Source organism: Kogia breviceps, chromosome 8, assembly GCF_026419965.1.
Source record: "Kogia breviceps isolate mKogBre1 chromosome 8, mKogBre1 haplotype 1, whole genome shotgun sequence".
NCBI lineage: Eukaryota > Metazoa > Chordata > Mammalia > Artiodactyla > Physeteridae > Kogia > Kogia breviceps.
This window is the reverse complement of record NC_081317.1, coordinates 8,315,246-8,334,617: the sequence shown is the minus strand read 5'-3', so window position 1 is coordinate 8,334,617 and position 19,372 is coordinate 8,315,246. Positions and strand designations below refer to the sequence as shown.

Sequence of the window (19,372 nt, the reverse complement as noted above, 5' to 3'; positions counted from 1 at the left end):
GGGGGAGGGCTGGGCCCGGCCGTGTGCACACTGCTCAGGATCTGAAGGGGCGCTCCGTCGGGGCCTCTGTCTGCTGCTAGGCAGCTGCTCCCTGACCAACGTCTAGTCGAGCCCTGACCTTTGGAGGAAGAAGTGTGCTCGTTTGGCTCCCGTCTTCACCAGGCCTGTTTGACACTGGTTTTACTTGGGCCAGAAGGGAGGCCGTGGTGAAGCCAGGCCAGGCCAAGACAGAGGCCTAAGGGCCCAGACCCCAGAGGACCGGTGGGCAGGCAGCTGCAGCCCTCGGGGGCAGGGAAGGGATTGGAGGACCCACCCTCAGGGGTTGGGAACAGTGAGACGGGATGGGCCGAGAGTCAGAAATAGCAGCAGCAAAGCAGAAGCCGAGCCTCGCTGACAGCCACAGGGTCAGGAAGCTGTTCTTCCAGCATGTCTGTGCAGCTCGGGGCCCGGGCCCAGTGATCCAGGAGACCGGGCCGCTCCGGGTGGCCCCTCGTCTGCGAGGCCGCCGCACTCATCGATCTGTGTTCCTCTTGCAGGCAGTAGTGAGAGCTCAGAGTTTAGTGAAGAGATGTCTTCAGGGCTGGCAAGGTGAGTGTAGCCTCCGCGCGGCCTCCTTCCCGGGGGAGTCGCTCAGGGCCCGGGGAGCTGGAGACCAGCCCCACCGACCTCACCGGCGGCCCAGCCTGGCGAGGCCGCCCTGTGGCTCCCGCAGGTCGGCGCGCGCGCGCAGCCCACGGGCGGGGCCGCCGAGGCGGGAAGGCCGCTGTGCAGGATGGGCATTGGGGCAGGCGTCGCAGCCCCTGCTCGGGCAGCCCCGCGTATCACCTGGTCCGGAGCTGTCCCGGGAGTCTGAGGCCAGCGCCCCAGGAGACCTGGGTGCAGATTTGGTCTGAAATGAGGGTTCTGGAAACCAGACGCCTGAGAACGGGCCTCTCGTCTGGAGACGGGCTTGTGGCTCCGCCTGGTGGGGTCTGAGAGCGCTGCAGCCCCGTGGCCTCGGGCCTTTGGGCCGACACCTACCGTGCTGGGCACTGGTGAACGAAGGGGAGCCCGGCCTGGGGTTGGGCTCCCTGCAGCCAGCCTGTCTTGCCCTGGGATTCACCCCCGCGCCTACTCCACTTGCTGACGCTTCCTCTGTGCCAGGCACCAGCTGGGCTCTGGGAAGACAGGGGCTCTGCACGGGGAGCTCCCACAGCCTAGGCGCCGCCGAAGGTGAAGGGCATCGTGGCGACTTAAGTTCTGAGGGGAGCCAGGGAGACCCAGTGACGCAGAGGCAGGTCTGCACCGTCTGTCAGAGTAGCCCCTCCACTAGCCCACGTGCACAGCGGCCTGTGTGCACAGACAGACACACACACTCACACAGACACACACACACACACGCTACACCCTCTGCGTGCGTGTGTATGTACACACATACACGCGTGCACTCACGCACGCTCACACGGATGTGGGTGTACATTCACAATGCAGGCGTACACATGCCTCTCACACATACACACACGCCCCTCCTCTGGTGTTGAAGCCGCCTGTCTCCTCAGCCTCCACAGTCACAGATGGCCAGAGAAGGGGTGAATCCGGCCAGTCCCAAAGGGCAGAGTGCTATCACGTGGGGATATGTGGTCTTTGTTGCGCACTCCCTGTGTACCAGGCACTGTCTTGGTCTCTCCCAATCCTCAGACCTAGCTACGCGGTGGTTACTCGTCACATGTCCCCGTTTCGTGCCTGTGGACAGCAAGGCGCAGAGAGGTGGCGTGGCGGTCCCGCCTCACCCGCCCCTGGTGGGCAGAGCCGACCCACGTCCACCTCCCCCGGTCGTGGGGCCCACCTCATCACCACCATGCGTCATCCAGAGCCGCTGTGACGCTGCAGGGACCGGCCCCGCGTCGGTCAGCCAGTCCATCTGTCCTGGTGAAACCCTAGGTGGGGGGCTGAAGAGGGGGAGGGACGACACCCTGAGCCCTCAGAGCTCCTCCCTCTGTCCCGCCGCAGGCCTCCTAGAGGGATGTTTGCTCTGATTTGGGGAGCACAGCCACGCCCGGGAGGGGTGAGAGCCAGGCAGGCACCGGGCAGACTCTGGATCTGACGAGCGGAAGTTTGACTTTTCTCAGCACCGGTCAGGGGACTCCTGGGGCAACCCTGAGGAAGGGGGGCTTACGGGCAATCCAGCATCTCCCCAACCACGGGCCAACGAGAGGACATTGGTCCTGAATAGTATCCACACCTGGACCTGCTCATGGCTCGTTCATTCCTTCGTTCACTCACCCATTCCTTGTGTTCACTCGTTCATTCCTTCGTTCACTCGTTCACTCATTCATTCAAAGCTCTTTATTAAGCAGTTGTCCCCCCCCCAGACACCCTACCAGTCACTGAGGGTGGCGGATTCGGTTCCTACTAAGCACCCACGACTGAGATCAGAGCCACCAGGAAGGAAAGTGGTGAGAGAATTCCCGCTCAGGGAGACGGTGCCGTGCTGCACTCGGGGGGAACACCAAACGCTGTAGCGTTTCTCCTCTGTCTCTTTCACTTAGGATTTAGCATTAGACCCGCTCTCCATCTGAATGTCTCTAACGGGACTCTGGGTGGGCTTTCTGGCAAGCGCTGGTCTCACAGACAGCTGGCCTGTGCAGGTGTCCAGCCCCGCCTGCAGGAGAACGGCCTGTCCCTCACCTCCTCGGGACCCAGCTCCCGGTCCGGCCCCTTCTTGCGGAGGGGAGCAGGAGACCACCTGCTCTGGAAGATGCCCACGGGGCTAGGATGTCCCCTGTGGCGCCTTCCGAGACCCAAGGCGGTCCTGACGGTCTGGACGCCAGCTGCCCTTTGGCCTCCAGCTCCTGCGGCCCAGCCTCCAGTCTCCATTTCCAGCCTGCACTGGCCTCTTCTCATGCCCCCCAGAAAGAGTCCGCTCCCTCAAAAGCATGTGAGCGTTCTAGACTTTCCTGAAGACCCCACGGGAGGCTTAGAGGGGATTTATCTCCCACGCTCGGACATCTCTGTAAAAGGTTGCTCGCCTCTCTCACAGCTCAGTGACCGCAGTTCCTGTTGCTGCCCGGGCCTCCTTCTTCCTAACCTCCGCCCGCCCAGAGCCCAGGCCCACAGGACCTCCCTCCGGCCCGGCCTCCCCCATTCCACGTTGCTCCTGCGCGCTCAAGGGGAGCAGGTCCCCTCTTCCCCGGGAGCCGGGCCTCACTCTTCCCGGCCCCAGAGACCAGCGGCTACCCCCAAGGAGCCTCCCCTCCCGGACCCCCGCCCGCTGTTCCCTGCAGACGCTGTAAGAACCCGCTCTCCCTGCATGTTTACACGTGCATGGGCGGACGGTGGCGTCAGAACCAGAGACAAGGGTGCGGGAGAGGGCTGGGCCAGTCCCCCCAGAGGAAGAGGTCCTGTCTGTTCCAGTCCCCAGAGGCCAGGCTGGGAGAGGGGGGGCAGCACCTTGCCCCCCAGCCCTGAAGCTTACAGGCCACAACCTTCAACTGACTTGCCCCCCAGCCCCCCAGCCCTGGTGACAAGCTTGGCCTCGGCCAGGAAGAGACATGGAGCCAGATACCAGCATGCAGGGCCGGGGGGCCCAGGCCAGTGACCCAGCCGCCGGCACACACCCATCTTTTGGTCTCGGGGCACCTCATAGTCAGCCTTGATGCCGCCGTGAACAGGCGGGTAGGGTGGTCCTCGTTGTCTGGCCAAGGCTGGGATCGTGTGGCCCATCTTGCAAGTTTGCCTTCCCGGATTCACTCCCCTGGACGTTTCAGCCCTGCGGCCCCCAGGCGTCCTTGGGTGGCAGCCAGAGCTCGGGCTGTGCCCAGTGCCTCCTGAAGTGGCCAGCCTTAAAGAGCACCCGCTTTGGAGCCCCCAGAGTCCCGGGACCCGCCCGGCCGCTCTCGGGCAGAGCGGCCGCACCCAGCCACTGTCCCTGCTGGGACGGCGGAGGGTTCGAGGAGCCACGGGGGCCTTCTGCCGCTGCTGTCACCCTCCTGCCTCTCACCCAGCCCAGCCTCAGCAGGTCGCAGGGCCCGTGGGCTGGCGGGAGTGGGGGGGGAGGGGAGACACAGGAGCCCTGAGGCGGCCAGACCCTGGGCAGTGCTGGCCATTTCTCGGCCCCCAGGCGGCCCCCAGAGACCCTCCCTATCTCCAGGGCCCAGAATGAGGACAGAGTGGCGGTCCTGGCTCAGGGCCCTGGGGAGCCAGAGGCCGGAGTCTCTGGGGAGGGGACAAGGGTGGGGCGCCCCTCACGTCGCTGACCTGATGTTTTCTCACCTGCGTCCTGGGAGTGGGACAAAGGCAGGAGAGCCCCGTGTCACATCTACTTTCCCAAGGAGGCAGGGAGGTGGCCCCGGAAAGGCGTTTTCAGTGCATCCTGGATGAAGTGGGATGTGGGAACGGTGGGCGCTGCCCCAGGCCGGCCTCAAGCAAACCTCAGCCTCCTCAGAAATGGAACGGGGAGTGGGGAGAGTTAGCGGGGCCTGTCGGTAAGAGGTAATAGCTGCTTCCTCACGCCTGCGTTGGCACTGAAGTGAGAACAAGAATCTCAGCCCAGGAGTTAAACGTTTTGCAGAGAGCGAGGCGGGTGATGGGAATGAACGCGTACGTGTGTGTGTATGAAGGTACACAACGTCGTTCCCCTTGGTTGTCTCTGTTTATAGAGTTACCGAGAGACTCGCTTTATTTTCTCTTTCTGTATCCTCCAAATTTTCTACAATGGGTAAATGTTTCTTTTTCACCCAGGAAAAAAATAACATTTCACTTTCTAAAAGAGAGTGTAATCAGAAATGTTTCCTGGTCACCTGTTAAGGGGTGAAACATGAAAGCACGTCACAAAGTTCACTCCGAAATACTCGGCCATCCTTCTCCGCTGGTCTGACATTGCCAGGCTGCGCCGAAGGGCCTTCTCACGTGACAGACAGGCCAAAATGTGGGCGGCAGAGAGACTAGGAGGCCGAGGGGTCCTTGGAGGAAGCCCCTCTGGTGGCAGAGGAAAGCGGGCAGGAGAGGCAAGCACGCCAGCCCCCTCAGAAGCAGGGCTGTTCACCCTCCTTCCTGGGGAGGGGGAGCTGCGTCAGGGGGCCGGTCACAGCGCACGGCCCAGCGGGGAGACACAGAGTCAGTCCACGATGCCAGGTGCACAGGGGGTCATGAAGAGGACGCGACGGGAAAGCCCAGCAGGGGGACCCGAGTCAGACCGGGGCTTCTGGTAGAGGCAATGGTTCAGCAAAAGCCGAGGACGTTGGGTGAAGAGGACCACAGTCGGCCCTCAAGGCGGTGGGGGGGGGGGGGGTCCTGAGGAGGCTGCGAGGCCTGAGTCGTGTCCAAGGAGGGGAGAGGTGGCCTAGGGAAGCTGCGTGTCCCTGAGTCTCTGCGGGAGGGGTGGGCTCCGTGACGAGCCCTGGTCTCTGAAGTTCTGCGTGTGCCTCTGCAGAGAGAGGTCGTCGCGACTCCTGGACACTGTCGGCAGCGTTGGGGGGTGGAGGGGTGGGCGGGGCTGAGGTCAGGGCGGCTTACTGTCTCGGGGACCTTGGGCATGTCTCTCAAGCTCTCCGAGCCTCAGGTTCCCCAGCTCTACAGGGAGGATGCTCACAGCAAATGCTGGACACGTAGGTGCAGTTGCTCCTGTCGGGAGCTTGCTTTGGGACGTGTATGAATTTCGCTCAGTAGGAACCTCTCGCCAGCAAGCAAGAGATCCCCGAGTCTAAGGCTGGGTGGGACGAAGAGAAAATTTCCCACATGGCAGTTCAGTCGTCATGGGGTGGATGGGCTACAGGGCAGGCAAGTGTCTGCCAGCCCTGCTGGCCTCCAGGGTGACTCTGAACTGCGGGGAAGGCCCCTTTAAGAGGGTGCTGTCGGGCTTCCCTGGTGGCGCAGTGGTTGAGAATCCGCCTGCCGATGCAGGAGACACGGGTTCGTGCCCCGGTCCGGGAAGATCCCACGTGCCGCGGAGCAACTAAGCCCATGAGCCATGGCCGCTGAGCCTGTGCGTCCGGAGCCTGTGCTCCGCAACGGGAGAGGCCACAACAGTGAGAGGCCCGCATACCGCAAAAAAAAAAAAAAAAAAAAGAGGGTGCTGTCGACAGACAGTTGGCCCGTAGGTGCTCTGGGGTGTAGAGGAGGTTGGGTGACACACTCTCCGCACTGTGCTGTCTTTAGCCTATGAAATCTTCTAGCATCCTTAGGGAGACCCCAGGAAAGTAGAGCCATGGCAGCAGAGCCCCAGGCCTGCGACCCCCAAGTGAGAGTCTTTAAAACACTCCTCTTCCTCCTGGAGAAGGTCAGAGGACTCTGGTAGATGCCTTGGGATTGCCAGGGTTCAAGGGTGCCTCTTGGGCCCCGAACTCTGCAGCATGTTAGGAGAGGGAGGCGAAGTTCTGGGGGCGATCCTGGAGGCAAGGGGTCCACTTCAACTGAAGTGCAGCCATGAGGGTGGCTGTTCTCAGGGTGACACTCACAGGGGGCCTCGCTGCCCCACCCCCGTCCCCTGTGGCTGAGGCCCAGGAACCCCCAGGCTGGTGGCCCTCCCCTTCCGACCCCTCAGTCTGGTTCCCCGGGTCCACCCCGCTGCTCCATGCTGCTGCTCTGCCTGGGGTGGCAGCCCGGTTGGGCGACGTACCAAGCTTCTGATTCTGGTTTCCCCCCAGAGATGCCATCTCTTGCCTTGTTGAAAGCATCAGACACTGACCTCTGGCGAGTAAGGCTCCACCCAGGAGCTCAGGCCCCCCTGGGAGAGAAGAGCGGGCAACAGTCCCTGGCCTTTTGCTGGACGCTCTCCTTGGACCCTGACAGACAAGGGCTGGGCCCTGCCCGCTAGCTGCTGCGGCCTCACAGGTAGCTGAGAAATCTCTGTCCACAACCTCTCTGTCCAGGACCTACAACCTCTCCGAGTCAGGTCCTGGAAGGTGGACAGGTGTTGACCCTCCTCTATGCATACCTGCTATGCTCTCCTCTCCTTCTGCAGCCCAGATTTCTAGACCTCTCGGCTCACACTGGGGAAGCTTGATACCTCATAGCTCCCAAGTTTACATGTTATAGCTTCACCGAGCCACAGAGCCTGACTGTCAGCCTCTCGAATCTGGTTCCCAATTGCCAAGAGAGAAAACCTGATTGACCTGGCTTGGATCGGGGGTGGTTCTGTCCCCTCAGCTAAGCATGCAGTGCAGATATGGCTCCCAGGGACCCACTCAGTGGATCGGGGACGCTACCCAGAGAAAAACGTGATTCCCAGGCAGCAAGAGTCCTTGAACAAGTACTGCAGGAAGGGACATGCCAGGCCCAGCAGAACTTAGGGTGGCAGCTTCCTGCCTGCAGATGAGGGTACGTCATTAGGTAGCGGCAAGGACCAAGACCTGGTCCAATGGGACGGCTTCCCAGCAAGGGTTTGCTGGTTCAGGTGGACACTGTTGATAAACAGCATCGCTTGAACCCTTCCACAGGTGCGCTCCTACCGGGGGCTCTGTGCACTTGAGACAGAAGTATGGCGGGGATGGTGGGGGGGCTGGTACTTCCGCTAAGACAAGATTACTGAGGCCTCAATGTAATTATTATCCAAGACTTCTCCTTGCTCCCCACTCCTGGACCAGCAACAGAGACTCAGGGCTTTCTGAAATTTAACCCCCAAGATACCTACCACCTAATGCGTACCTAGAAAACTATTGAGGAGAAGATGCCTTTCAGACCTGCCTCAGCCAGTCTGAACCCTCGTGATGCTGTTGGCCTGAGCAGGACCCTGGCTGCTTCCACCTCAAGGGCACCAACCGTCTTCCTCTTCCCTGTGTTGTGACCTTGGGCAAGTTACTCCACCTCTCTAAGCCTCAGACTCCTTGTCTATAACGTGGGGATAAGAACAGTGCCTGCCCCACGGTATTGTGTGATTAAATAGGATAGTGAACGAGTAGTGCTTAGCATGTTGCCTGGTAACCGCCCTCCCCGTCGTCACCACCCTCCTGTCATTTAATCCTCATCCTCAGCATCACCATCCTATCCCATCATCTCTTCTTCTTCTTCTTCTTCTTCTTCTTCTCGAACACGCTTTGGGACTGAGGTGTTCTACTTGGTTGCCAGCCCACAGCTTCCCCAGACCAGACTTCCCATGAGGGGAGTGGCCTGCTGCGGCGCTCTTCCCCGACTCCTCCTCAGCATCTATCCCTGGGAGGCATCCATAGAATGGCCTGCCTGGGATACGTTCTGTTCAGCCACTGGTTCCCAGTATGTTGCTGGGAAAGGCGTCTGTGGTTCTGGAGTTGGGAGCCCCCGTTGGTTGGAGACATGCCTTTATTTCTGGAGTTCACCAGAGACCACTGCCCACTCATTTTGCATTTTCCGGCCGTGAACATTCAAATAACCGAGCTTCTCAAAGCACTGCAAGTGGTTCCAGTGGCCGAAGATCCTGGCTCCTCTGTGCGGATCTAGCCCGCCTGGGCCCAGCCGGGGCCACCCCACCCGTCACAGCCCTCCTGCAGCCCTGCAGTGCTTGCCTTGGGAGGGAAGGCTGGCCACCACCCTGCCTGTAGTGTCCTAAAAGCTGGCCCTGGGGAAGAGTCACCGTTACACTGCACTTCAAAGCCAGCGCCACTCCCCAGCCTCTGACCTCCCCCACCTGGAGCAGCTTGACTGACGCAGGCCCTTGGCTCACGTGGAAAAGACATCCTCCCGATGTGTGCACTTGTGTTTCCGTCCCTAATGACAGGCCGATGGGTGGCTTCACCTCCTTGAGCCCCCGTTTCCTCATCTAAGACAGGGTGAGAACGGCGCCCCGCACAGAGCTGGGAGGAACGGGGTGTGAAAGCGCTTAGCCACCTCCCGATAGGCGGGCGATAAACGGCAGCTGCTCTTAAATGCCAGGCAGCCAGAACCAGCAGGAGAAGACTCCGTCGGGGGAGTCAAGGGACCAGGGACCTGGGAGGTGGCCCCACCCCAGGAGATCCAGGGCCCACAAATCTGTGGCCATCCAGCCTCACAGACGCTGACAGAGCCCGTCCAGTGTGAGCTGCGGCAGAAACCTGTGCGTGGGGGTGCCTCTGAGAGCCGAATGCCAGGAAGCCGCCCACGTGGTGCTGGCTCCAAAGGAGGACCCTGTCCCCGTGGCGGACTCCTCCCCCACGTGACAACTCAACCTCTCTCCCACCCTGAAAACTGTGGGTTCAAATCCTGACTTGCTTGGCTCATGCCCCGGTTACGTGTCGTCACGTCACTGAGCCTCAGTTCCCCATTCCGGGGCGGACGATGGTGCCGAAACAAAGCTCCCGTGAGATCATCAACGGCCTGACACGTAGGAGCGGTCATTAACTAGCGACTCTCCCGTGAGCCGCCCCGGTGACCCCCGGCGTCCCTGCGCTCCCCGCGGCAGCCCACTGCCCTTGGGAGCACCTCACCCCTTTAGGCAGAGCGTGAGGAGAGAGTGCTTAAAAGCCGAGGCTGGTTGCAAGATGCTGATTTAAAGCTCTCCGTCAACAAACGTCAGTCCTGCCCAACATCTGTGAAGTGTGCGGCCACGGAGTGTCTCGGAGAAGCGGAGAGAATGACGGAGAGACGGTAGCAGCATCAGCCCCATCGCCCCATCTGTGGAACAGTCCACTGTCGTCACACATTTTCCTGGGGTGCCAGGAAGAAGGACTCATGAGAAGAAAGGTGGAGAAGAAGGGACCGGAGGGTCCAGCTCTGCCAAGGGAGGCCCCAGCCCCAGCTCCAAAGAGACGGCGGCTCAGAGCGGGAATCCACATCAAACGAGGAGACGTCCTCCGGGCACAGAGATGTTCACCGTCAGACCTGGCCGGACTCATAAGCGAGCCCGGTTACGGCTGGGGAGGTGTTGGCGCTCTGCACGGCTTGCTCAGGCATGGGCCTGTGACACGCCGTGGTGTCGGGCCCAGCCGCGAAGAGAGGGAGGAGGCCGTGTGGCCTGTAGGCTGGGAGTTGAGCGTGGCGGGACCTCTGAGCCACGGCTCGCGGTGCGGGTGGGGTGGGCCTGTGACCATCATCTGTCACGAGGGTTGGGTGGGGAATGGGCCGAGACCCAGTACGTTCGAGGACTTGGGGGGCCAAGCACACGCTGCAGCTCTTTGTCACCCAAAGAGGAGTGGCTGATGGATGAAAAGGACAGGGCCCCAGGGCAGTCGACGTGGAGGACCATCAGACGCCCACCAGCCCTGGACAGCAAACCCACGATGGTCATCAAGGACAGTTCCTTCTTGAGGGGAGGATGGAGGGGCAGAGAGCAACGCAGCCCCCTCTCGGAGGAACCTGAGCTCGGTGACGGCGCGGTGCACCTGCTGCAGTGAATGACGATGACCCCCCCCCCCCCAGGCATCCAGTGCCACAGGGGACCGTGTGGCAACCTGGGACTGGCGGTGGACAACAGAGGGAGCACTTGAAAAGGCCGTCTGGACCTTGTGTGGCTTTGTAAATTGGGTTGCATCATTGGCCAATGGAAAGCTGTAGCCCGGGGATAGCGCATGCTGCGGGGGTGGGGGGAGGTGGGGGATCAAGCAGACCCAGGAAGTCATTCTGCCAAGAGAGGAGAAGGATAAAGAGAGGAGAGGACGACGGAAGCCTTCCCCCAAATAGGCTAAGATCCCCGCCCACCCCGGAAGCGACATCTTCCCCTGGAAAGGCTCACTGCTGGGGAACCACAGGTGAGAGAGAGGCCTGATGGGCAGCCCGCGGAGAGGTCCTGGCGCACCAATACTCGGACGCTGCAGCGGGTCACGGAGCAGGTCTTCAGGGAACCATCTGGGGCCAGCAAAGAGACTGTCCGGTGGAGAAGACGGAGCAAACGGAGGAGTTCAGTGGCGCCCGGGTGAATAAATGAATGAATGAATGAATGCACGCCCCACCCCATCCCCACCCTGGGCCAACATGCAAGACGGCCCCCAGTTCTGTGTCTGTGCGCTTTTAATTGGACTGACCGTGGAATATTCGGGCTACGCAGCATTTTCTCTCAACCTCACGTTGGGATAAGGGGTGTGCCTGGATTTTAGCCGTCCCTTTGACACTGGAAGAAAGGTGAACATTCAGTTAAGAGGTTAATGAAACACTTACCTGGAGACTTGGGGACTCGCCCTGAGGGAGGCTCCAGGGGTGTTGTGTTCACTAACCTAGCAGCTCCAGCTGCGCCCCAGATGTGCTGGCAGTGTCACTGAGGAGGCTGGGGGAAGAGTTGGGGTGGCGGCTTCCTGAGCTAATGACCACATAGTCTGCGGTGCCCTCGCCTCCTTCAGGAGTAGCTGGTCTTTCCAGGCTGTTGCTAAAACTCAACCCTTTTCCTCTGAAGCAGGGGACGTCTCTATGCCACGCTGGGGCCCAACTGGCGGGTTCCAGTTCGGAATTCTCCCAGAACCCGGAGCTGCGTCTACAGGTATTCGTTTATTCATGTGATCATTTATTGGACAAGTGGCTCTGTGGTGCTTGCTGGGTGCCAAGTGCTGTGCTTGATGCTGACGACGAGACGGACTCCGCCTCTGCCTCAGCCTGTAGGGCTGTTGCCTCGGGAGAGCAGAAACGGAACAGAAAATCACGGGTGCCGATGGTCCAGAGAGGAGGCCTCCCTGGAGAAAAGACTGGAAGAGCGATAGGAATCAGCCGCATAAAGTGAAGGGAGGTGCAGGGGTCAGAAGGGTGCCTGCAGCCCGAGGGACAGCCCGTGGGGCCGTGAGGCAGGAAGAACTGGGTGATCTGGGGAGTGAAGCAGGGTCCACGTTGTAAGAAATGAGCGGGGGGAGAGGGTGGCAGGTGAGGCCAGAGAGGTGGGCCAGAGCCACGTCCAGCAGGGGGAGAGGATGGTGGTCTCCAAGGCACTGGAGGGGTTGCCTGGGGGTGGGGGGAGGGTATCGGCAGGACCAGGTCATGCTGGCCACGGTGTGCAGGGCGCATGGGAGGAAGGCAAGCGTGGACACAAAGAGGTCAGGCGAGAGCATTGGGCAGTCGTTCAAAGGATGACCCAAGTTCTGGCCTGAGGTGGGGGGAGTGGGGTCGCTGAGATGGGCATATTTAGGGCATGGGATCAATGAGTCCTTGGGATTGATGAGGTTTCGGGGGGGGGAAACTGATGAGAGGAGAGAACCCCCAGGTTTCTGGCTCCTTCAGCCAGTGGATGGTGAAGCCTTCCACTGGGATGCGGAGGGAGCGCTGCTCGGCTCTCATGCGGGGTTGGGGGAGGTGTCTACGGGAGGTGCCTATCCGGGGAGCTGAAGCTGGTGCTTAGGAGAGCAGCCTGGGCTGGGCTGCACTTGGACTCTTCACCTGTAGGTGGCGCCCGAATCCCCATGGCAGAGCGGGAGAGAGGAGTCCTGCCGCAAAGGCGCAGGGCATGGGGGTTTGGGGCTGCTGCCCCGCTTCTTACTCCATCCACTCCACTCCCACTTCCTCGCTGCTCCTGCCAACGCAGGAAGGAGGAGGTGCTGCGCAGGCCCCAAGCTCCGCAAGGTGGAGAGGAAGCCAGGATAGGGTACGGGTGCTGCTAGGGGCCTGGGTTACAGGGAACGTGGGCACCAAGCCTAGAGCCGCTCAGCATTCAGAGAGACTAAGAAAGACGAGGGAGGTGCAAGTTCTCAGCTGTGGGTGAGCCCAAGGCCACCGTCCTTCGGGTTTGGGGCCCTCCCCTCCCCAGCCTTGCCCAGCACCGTTGAGTCCTTGTCCTGTGGCGCCATCATGGACTCCGGAGTGGGGGACCTGTGGGCCCCGGTGGGTGAGAGGATGGCTGACCTCAGCTCCTCCAAGGCGATGTCTGACTGGTGGTCTCCCCCGCAGCCCCACCGGCCCGTGCATCTGTACGCTGGGGAGCTCGGCAGCGGTCGCCACCATGGAGGGGCCTCTGAGAAGGAAAACTCTGCTCAAGGAAGGACGGAAACCCGCGGTGAGTGCAGGGGCACGTGTGTCCAGAGGCGGCATGGGCAGCAGGGAGGGCATGGGCTCCAGAGACCGGCCAGCCGGGGCTCCAGTCCAGTTGTGCCACTGAGTGGGCAGGGCCTCAGGTTCCACATCTGTAAACTGGGATAAAATAGTCCCTACATCCTGGAGGACTTGGCAGGACTGTCACGTGTGTGGCCCTGCACACGGCGAGCAGGCAGGGAATGGGACTGTGCGAGTATCTTGAGGGCAGGTGGAGGCCTGGAGAGCCTGGGAGTCAGGGTGGGTACTGTGCCCGAGACGGGCAGCACGGCCTGGGGGGGTTTCCCGATGCAGATCCCCTCCCCCTTTGGAAGCATCATGAGACACGTGGTGGAAAGGACAGGGACAAGGAATCAGGAGGCCTCTCAGGCTCCCCCACCAGCCACTGGGTCACCACGTGCTGGACCCACATGTCCCCGGCTCCATGACCCCTCAGCCGCTTGCCAAGACCTCTTTGTTTGTTGTACGGAGCATCCGCGGCAAGCTGCCTGCAAGCCCGCCTGTGAGCTGCGTCTCCAGGCAGCATGTGCCCGTGTCTGCTCTTCCTCTCCTGCCCTGGCTGCTGCTTGCCCCTGTCCACTGCCCGCAGAGCCACTTGGAGATGCCCCCTCCTACCGACGCCCAGTGCGAAGATGCCAGGCCCCTGGCCCAGGTGCTGCTCTAGAAGCTCCCCTGTCTTCGGGTGGTTCTTGGGTGAGGAGAAGAGTCTCCATCCCAGCCCTGGGCCACACTCTGTCCCTTGGACCCAGAGTGTCACCAAGCGTCCTGTGACATGAGGCCCTGTATCTGGTCTGCGGTACAGACCTGCTTGCTGCCCTCCTGTACCCAGAGTCCAGGCTCCATTCATTCTGAGGCCAGAGCGAGACACTCTTTTCCAGATGCTGGTTGGCCCGCTGGTGAGCGATGAAGTTAATCCAGGGGGTCATGACCCATATTTCCAAGTAGGATAGAACAGACTGGAAAACGTCCGAGTTTCTTACACATAATAAAAGTGAATATTGTTTCATGAAGCTTCTTTCAGTCCAACATACATATGCACGTGTGTTGTACACACCCGTGGGTGTCGTCAGAAAGGTCTGAAAGCCAGTGCTTTCACCATCTGGGGTGACGCAGTCCCCCCCCCCACCCCCGCACCCACTGCCCCCGCCAGTGTGAAGAGGAGCCTTGTAGGTCGTGATGCAGAGCAGTCTCCTTCGTGCCTAGAGAAACAAAAGCCACACCTGCAGCTTGGCCCTGCCAGGCGTCCCCACTTCTAGCCATAAATGCTTTCAAAGCACCGCCATCCTCTCGCAGCCAGAGCACCCCATTCGCAGACATTATGGTTCTTCTAGGTTATGGTCTAGCTTGTCCGTGTTTTAAAACTCTTTTTCCCCAGGACATTCTTGGGTTCAGGTCACCTGAATACGTAGAAGTTATGCCTTGGCACTGCCCTAAACAAGGTGGGAAAAGGAAAGGCTCTTGGGGTAAAGGAGAGGGAGGGCTTAGGGCTGCTGAGCTGCTGAGGAGTCTCCCTCCTCTGGGCCCTGGGAGGAGGTGGCATTGAGGGGGTGGCGGGCAGGGGCGAGATGAGGCCTGCGCTGGCACCGCTCGGGAGGAGGGCCCCCCCCCTTTCCACCCATGTAGCTGGGTCTCTAGTCAGGCACTGGGGGACCCGGCCCCCCGCCCCACTTGTGACATTGTCACTCTGCCCCTGCAGCTGTCCTCGTGGACCAGGTACTGGGTCATACTCTCAGGATCCACCCTCCTGTACTACGGAGCCAAGTCCTTGAGGGGCACAGACAGAAAACACGTACGTTCCATGAAAGGCCCCTCTGTGCTGGCCCTTCGTCTGGTGGGAAGTGCAGGGGGGTGGGCGGAGGCGGGCAAGGCGGCGGGAGCGGAAGGAACCTTGCCTGGCCCAGGTCGGCCTTCCGTGGGGAGCGGAGGGTGTGGGCCTCACGGCTACGCTGTCGTTCCTCTGCAGTACAAATCCACACCTGGCAAAAAGGTCTCCGTCGTGGGCTGGATGGTGCAGCTGCCAGACGACCCCGAGCACCCGGACATCTTCCAGCTGAATAACCCCGACAAAGGTAGGCGGCGGGCCGGCGCTGGGCGCCTGCGGCTTCCCTCTACCCTCTTTCTTCTGCTGCTAAACGTGCGTTTTGAAACAGTAGGGACTTCTGAGGCTGCTGCTTTCCTTTTGCGTTAGGTTCTGATGTTCACAGGGGCCCTCGTTGGTCCACAAAAGCTGCTTAGATCGTGGTGGGCGTGTTCACTGAGCAGTGTGCGTGGTGCGTGGCAGCCGGGATCCTTTTCGCCTGCGGCTCCTGGGGCCCATCACCCCTGGAACTCTAGCCTCAGGGTCCTGGGATGAATAACATAGCGCTGAATGAGGCAGTGACCATGCGGCTGGAGGAGTCTTGGGTGTTGGGAGGTTTCGAGGACACCCCGGCATTGCCTGTGCCGTGAGGCTCCGGCAGTGTCCTGCTCCAAGGCCAAATCAGAGAAGAACCCTGCTCTAAAAGCTCCAACTTTCACTTGCCCAGTCATCTCCCGGTTCCTCCTGGTTTTATTCTTGCCCCGTGACCATGCTGAGCAGAGGAGAGGTTCTGCACTGCGGTTCAGAATAGGCCATGCTAACCTCCTTGGCAGCCTATGTCACGTGACAAACCCCCGATGTCCTGGGTCTCCTGGCTAGGCAAGGTCACTGGAGCGGTAAAGACCCTGAGCGTCTTCACACCTTCACAGGAACGTTCTAGTGCGGGCTTCATGTACATACGATTGCCCAGGGATCTTGTAAAAATTCAGATTTGGATTCAGTGGATCTGGGGTGGAGACCAAGATTCTATATTTCTAACAGACTCCCAGGTAATGCAGATGATCGTGCTGGAGGAGGGTCAGGGTTGGAATGTTGTTAGCTGGGAATTAAAGAAGGGAGAGCCTCAAGGAGCCCGGGGAATGGAGAGAGCCAAGTCCTCTGCTCTGCTTCGGAGTGACTGAACCACGTACGGCTACGCACACGTCATAGTGTTTCCTCAGGCTGGTTACCGCTTGAGTTTCTTCCGCAAGGCTCTGGGACCAGATTAGAGGTGGTTTCTTTAGTAAGTAAAGGTCGTACCTATACCAGCTTGACTTAAAGACTGTATGGTCATGGGGTCCACAGGCCATTCTCGGGGCTGATCCCAGAGGAAAGCACTGTCCCTAACCAGAGGGAAATATGACACAGCAGGTGGCCACGGTCCATGGATAGAATGCAAAAGGTCTGTGAACTTGGGTGGGAAAAGGATCACATCTCTGTTTTCCATGACCTCTAATTCCTTTCATTATAAGTGTTAAACTACTAACTAGAATGTTCACGATACCTGTGATTTTATCTGCAGGAGAAACCACGGATATGTTCATATCACGTATTATTGCAGATATCTTAGAATAGCATTTTCGTTCAGCTCTTTGCAGTTACAGTACAGTGTCAGACCTGCCTCCAGATCTCGTCATGAGCGCATTAATAAATAAGCACGTAGAGAATGATATCACTCATTTATTTTTTAGCAGTTTGGTAACTGTATTTCAGTATTACTGATTTTCTTTGTATTTTATTTTATGCATTTGAAACATAATTCTGAGAAGGGTCCACAGGCTTCACCAGAGCCAAAGGCACCACGGCCAGAAAAATGGTTAAGAGCCCTGGTCCAAAGAGACAGGCGGGGAGCAGGGGAGCCTCCTCCTCTACTTGCCCCGAGCTTGCCTTGGGCGACTCCTGACCTTCCCTAGTTTAGTAACTCAGGTCCACGTTTATCTTCACGCCACAGTCACAGGCAGACCCCCCCATGTGACCTTCCTCTTAACCAGTGGTTTTCTACCCATCAGGCAATGTTTACAAGTTCCAGACTGGTTCCCGGTTTCATGCAATACTGTGGCACAAGCATTTGGATGACGCATGTAAGAGCAACAGGCCTCAGGTAAAGTCACCGAAGTCCTGCTTGTTACCTAAAATACCCTCTCCCACCCTCGGGACTAAGGGTCCCTAGAAGACACACCTCCCTCCTCCCCCCAGAGCCTATCAGCTAAGCTCCCAGGCGCCCTCTTTTGATCAGCCTTTTCCCATGAGACAGGGCACGCCCTGCCCCTCTTGGGACCAAGCCCAGCTTCAGGCTAGAACTTTGAATCTGGCCCCTGCGTCTTTCCTACTAAAGGAAACGCCACAGAAACATCCATCAGGATAGGTCACAGGTGGGACAGTGCCCCAGGGGTCAGGCTACAGCATCTACTGAGGCCACCCCCCGGAAGTTGATTCATGGGCACCCTCCAACCTGACAAAAGGGCCTCCCTGCCCCCGACAACCCTTAGGAATAATGCTAATAATAGCTCATTTGTTGAGGAGCAACCATGGCTGCTGGTGAGTGGGGCTGTCCGGCCCCTTGGCATGCTTGAACCAATGGGACCTCTGGTCCGCCATGCCTGCCTGAGGCTCTGCTCCCGCCCCTCACTGCTGCCCCTCCCAGGACCAGGCTCCAGGAGAAATGCTTTACGTGCAGGAACTGGCCGCATCCTCGCAACATCCCTGTGAGGTAGGTTCCCATACTGTCTCTGTTTTATGCTGAGGACACTGAGGCTCAGAAAGTGGCAGACACTTGTTTAAGGCCCCATGGTGAGTAAGATCTAACCCCGGTCTGCCTGACACCAGAGTCTGTACTTGGCGGCCTGGAGGTCTCCCGCCGCGTGCTTCCTGGGTTGGGGGGTGGGGGGCGGGGACCTGGCTTGCTCAGCCTCCTGCCCTCGAGCCGAAGGCCTGGAAGCACAGTCTCTGCTGCCCAGGCTTGCGAGAGGGGTGGCTGCTCAGCCCTCACACCAGCCCGGGCAGCAGGTGGGCTGCTGGGGCCAGGAGCACCGAGCTTCCCTGACCTGTTCCCCAGGGCTGGCGAGCCGGGTCCCTCTCCTCCGTCTGGAGAGAGAGCGCGCCCGGGCTGGAATAGACGGTGGCAGCTTCGAGGAGGAGGAAGGTGGTGCCGGGTTCGCGTGTGAGGCCGGGAGGGCAGGCGCTGCAGTGGTGCTGGTCACGGCGAAGTCACAGACTTCCTGGCCCCTCATAGCGGCTCTCATAAGGCAGAGGGAGGTCTCTAGTGGTGTGTCCCATGATTCTGTGCGCAGTTTGGGCCTATTCATCCGTAACATCGATGAGGACATGTATAACAAGCTGATCAAATTCTACACGATAAGAAGCCAGACGGCGAAATTAGCAGAAAGTCCTCAGCAAACTAAAACAGTAGGACAAGACTGATAAAGGGATAAACTCGAAGCACCACAGGGAAACTGAAAATAAATTGCATTCGAGTCCCTCGACTCACTTGCTAGAAGTTTGTCTGGGGCGTATGCGCACACATGCACACACAGGTGTATGGGTGAGAACGTCCACTGCAGCATTGTCCTTAATAGAAAGAGAAAAAAAAAGCACCTGGAAACTCGGCGACCCTCAGTTAAACCCCTGTTGTGTACCCCCTGATCTGTGTGTGATCACCTGAAAGGGGCTCCAAGACATAAGTGAAAAAGTAAAGTGTAAAAACACGCTTGAGGGCAATCTCATTTGTATTAAAATACACGTGCATATTTATTATATGCACGTCGGTGCCCATCAAGTGTCTAAAACGACGTACAGGAAACTACAGCTCTGCGGTCTCTAGAGTGTATTTTGTGCTTAAGCAAATGTAACTGTCCATCTCCACGATGGGGAGACCAGGGTCTTTGGCTGTTGGTCACCTCAAGGCGACGAACAAGGTGCTGCCTCAGGTCACGTTAAGAGAGGAAGAGCGTCTGACCTCCTCTGCCCTGATCACTCAGTGCATGCTTGGGGCCCCTCCTTAGCTCTGAGGGCCACTCTGAGAGCACAGTGCGCTGGAGCTCACCTGCGACACACAGGTGACCCGGACGAGTGACAAGGACTGAAGCCCTGAGGTGGGCCACGCAGATGGTGGGGGGAGAGAGAGGCAGGGCCTTGGTGTCTGCTCCACGGTGACAGTCGTGGCCCTGGCTGGGGGGCAGCCGGCAGCAGGGGTGGCTGCCCTGAGCAAGGGTCCACTGGCTCTCTGGGGGTGGACGCAGCCTGAGGGTAGCAGCAGCTGCGCAGCAGGTAGCAGGGAACTGGGTTCAAACCCACTTGGTAGAGGAGGTGTTTGGTCAGAAGGACAAATGGACTGAATTCCACGTCTGGCAAACGTGGTGTACCGCGACGGGCTTTGGCAGCGTTTAAGTATTTTTGTCCAGTTTTTAGACCTAACGGAGAAGGTCTTCTGTTTTTTCTACGTTTTTCCCTTTTTATTTCTAATTTACTTTCAAACAAATGTTCCCACCCTCTGCTATATTTAATTAGAAAAAATGGGCCAAATGAAATATTCCACAGCAGAGGATTATTGAAGTAAGCCACACTACCTGCATGTGATGGCATAGGGCTCCGATGAGGGCCTTACAGAAACGCATCTACTCCTGTGGAAAATCTCAGTGACTAAGGTGACTTTTCTTTTTTGTGGAACTG

General features: G+C 59.2%; 1 protein-coding gene across 24 annotated transcripts in view; it reads left to right on the top strand.

Moving 5' to 3' along the window:
* The window catches only part of RALGPS1 (Ral GEF with PH domain and SH3 binding motif 1), a 294,874-nt gene that overhangs the window by 273,470 nt on the left and 2,032 nt on the right, over positions 1 to 19,372 (top strand). For 9 of the 24 annotated variants that reach the window (XM_067040698.1, XM_067040699.1, XM_067040702.1 and 6 more), the window contains 7 exons: positions 537 to 588; positions 11,252 to 11,335; positions 12,727 to 12,832; positions 14,564 to 14,656; positions 14,831 to 14,936; positions 16,714 to 16,805; positions 17,349 to 17,414. In XM_067040698.1, coding sequence (XP_066896799.1) covers positions 537 to 588; positions 11,252 to 11,335; positions 12,727 to 12,832; positions 14,564 to 14,656; positions 14,831 to 14,936; positions 16,714 to 16,805; positions 17,349 to 17,414 — 599 coding nt within the window. Of the gene's footprint in view, positions 1 to 536; positions 589 to 3,019; positions 3,297 to 11,251; positions 11,336 to 12,726; positions 12,833 to 14,563; positions 14,657 to 14,830; positions 14,937 to 16,713; positions 16,806 to 17,348; positions 17,546 to 17,759; positions 18,185 to 19,372 lie in introns of those variants that run through there. The other 15 variants (XM_067040706.1, XM_067040707.1, XM_067040704.1 and 12 more) reach the window with 9 other exon arrangements.